General features: G+C 57.3%; 1 protein-coding gene across 1 annotated transcript in view; it reads left to right on the top strand.

Annotated features, from left to right (window-relative positions):
- EIF4B (eukaryotic translation initiation factor 4B) overlaps window positions 1–957 on the top strand; it is a gene marked incomplete at its 5' end in the record, with an annotated part of 7333 nt that extends 6376 nt beyond the window's left edge. Inside the window, 3 exons of the mRNA XM_017733382.1 lie at window positions 2–86; window positions 183–237; window positions 769–957. Of these exons, the coding sequence (XP_017588871.1) occupies window positions 2–86; window positions 183–237; window positions 769–818 (190 nt within the window). The remainder of the gene's footprint in view (window position 1; window positions 87–182; window positions 238–768) is intronic.
- Between the last annotated feature and the right edge of the window lie 496 nt (window positions 958–1453).

Below are 1453 nucleotides of genomic sequence, written 5' to 3'. Positions count from 1 at the left end.
GACCCAACGCCGGAGGGGGGTCGGGAGAGCAGCTCCAAGGGCCGGAGCTGCAGCCGTGGCCCCCCGGGAATGGGGGACCCCGAGAGGTGAGACCCCCCCAGAGACCCCCCTCAGGAACCGGGAAAACCCCCCGGGGAACCGGGAATTTCCCTGGGAATTGACCTGTGACCTCCACCCCGCAGGAGGGACCCCCGGAAGGAGCACGAGCCAAAGAAACTGGAGGAGACCCCCCCCTCCGTAAGGATCCCGGGGCACCCAGATCGGGGGGAGGGACCCCCTCCAGTCCCGGCCTTGGGGGATTTCGGGGGATTTTCACCATAACTGACCCCCCATGCCCTCAGTTCAGCACAGGGGGCTGGCACCCCTCTTTGGGAGGAGTGAACCCCCAGGGCACTTTAACCCTTCAAATCCCGTTTTTTGGGTATTTTGAGGATTTCCTGCTTAACTGCTCCTCTCCCCCTGCCCACCCCCACAGTTCAGCCACGAGCAGTCTGAGACCCCTTTTGGGGAGGGCTGTGACCCCCCTTTTTGGGGTGCATGACCCCCTGGGGATGTTCATCCCTTCACATCTTGTTTTTTGGGGGGCTTGGGGAATTTTTTTCAATCATGACCCCCCTGGCTCTCCCAGCTCAACCACCCCAACCACTCCAGATGTCTCTGACCCCTTTTGGGGGACTGTGACCACCTGGTTTTGGGATTGTGAGCCCCTGGGGATCTTTATCCCCCTCAAATCCCATTTTTGGGCATTTTTCCTGGTTTTCCCTGCAGTTCAGCCACGCCAGCAAATACGCCGCGCTCTCCATGGATGGGGAGGATGAAGGTGATGATGAAGAAGGAGCTGAGTAAAAGCTTCCTCCCCCTCCTCCTCCTCCTCAGCCGCCATGGGAACCTCTGGAGATTCCCAAAAATCCCAACCTTGATCCAGGCGAGACAGAAATAAAACCTAAAACTCATCAATTCCCGCAGCTACAGCTTCTTAAATCCTGAAAACCCCACCCTGAACACAGGGGAACCACCCCAAAATCAGCATGGGGGGCGGGAGGGGTAACTCCAAGAGTTTTCTCAAAGGAAAGAAACCCCCCCCATGTTTTCCATGGAATAAGGGGTGAGGAAGAGCTGGCCTTCCTCCCATCCCCCTCCTCACTGGATCCCCTCCAAAGCAGGGATGAGGAGGCATCCACTCCCCCCAAATCCTCCAGGGTCTGGGATCCCCCTCTGCCCCCCATTTTCCTCCCCTCTGGAATGTCGATTTCCCCCTGGACACCTTCATCATCCTCCTGCTCACAGGTGTCCCCCCAGTTGCCCCCCACAATATTTGGGATGCAAACCCCACCCTTCACATGGGAAAACCTGGATTTCCACCCTGGAACCTAAAGATATTCCAAGATTTTGGGATTCGGGGTGGGCTGTACAAATATGTATAAAGAACCTTCCCAGAGGTTTTGGGAGGTCT

The sequence above is a fragment of the Corvus brachyrhynchos genome, unplaced genomic scaffold (assembly GCF_000691975.1).
Source record: "Corvus brachyrhynchos isolate BGI_N302 unplaced genomic scaffold, ASM69197v1 scaffold875, whole genome shotgun sequence".
NCBI classification, from domain to species: Eukaryota; Metazoa; Chordata; class Aves; order Passeriformes; family Corvidae; genus Corvus; species Corvus brachyrhynchos.
Note: the sequence above shows the minus strand (reverse complement) of the source record. Positions and strands in the feature narration are given on the sequence as shown.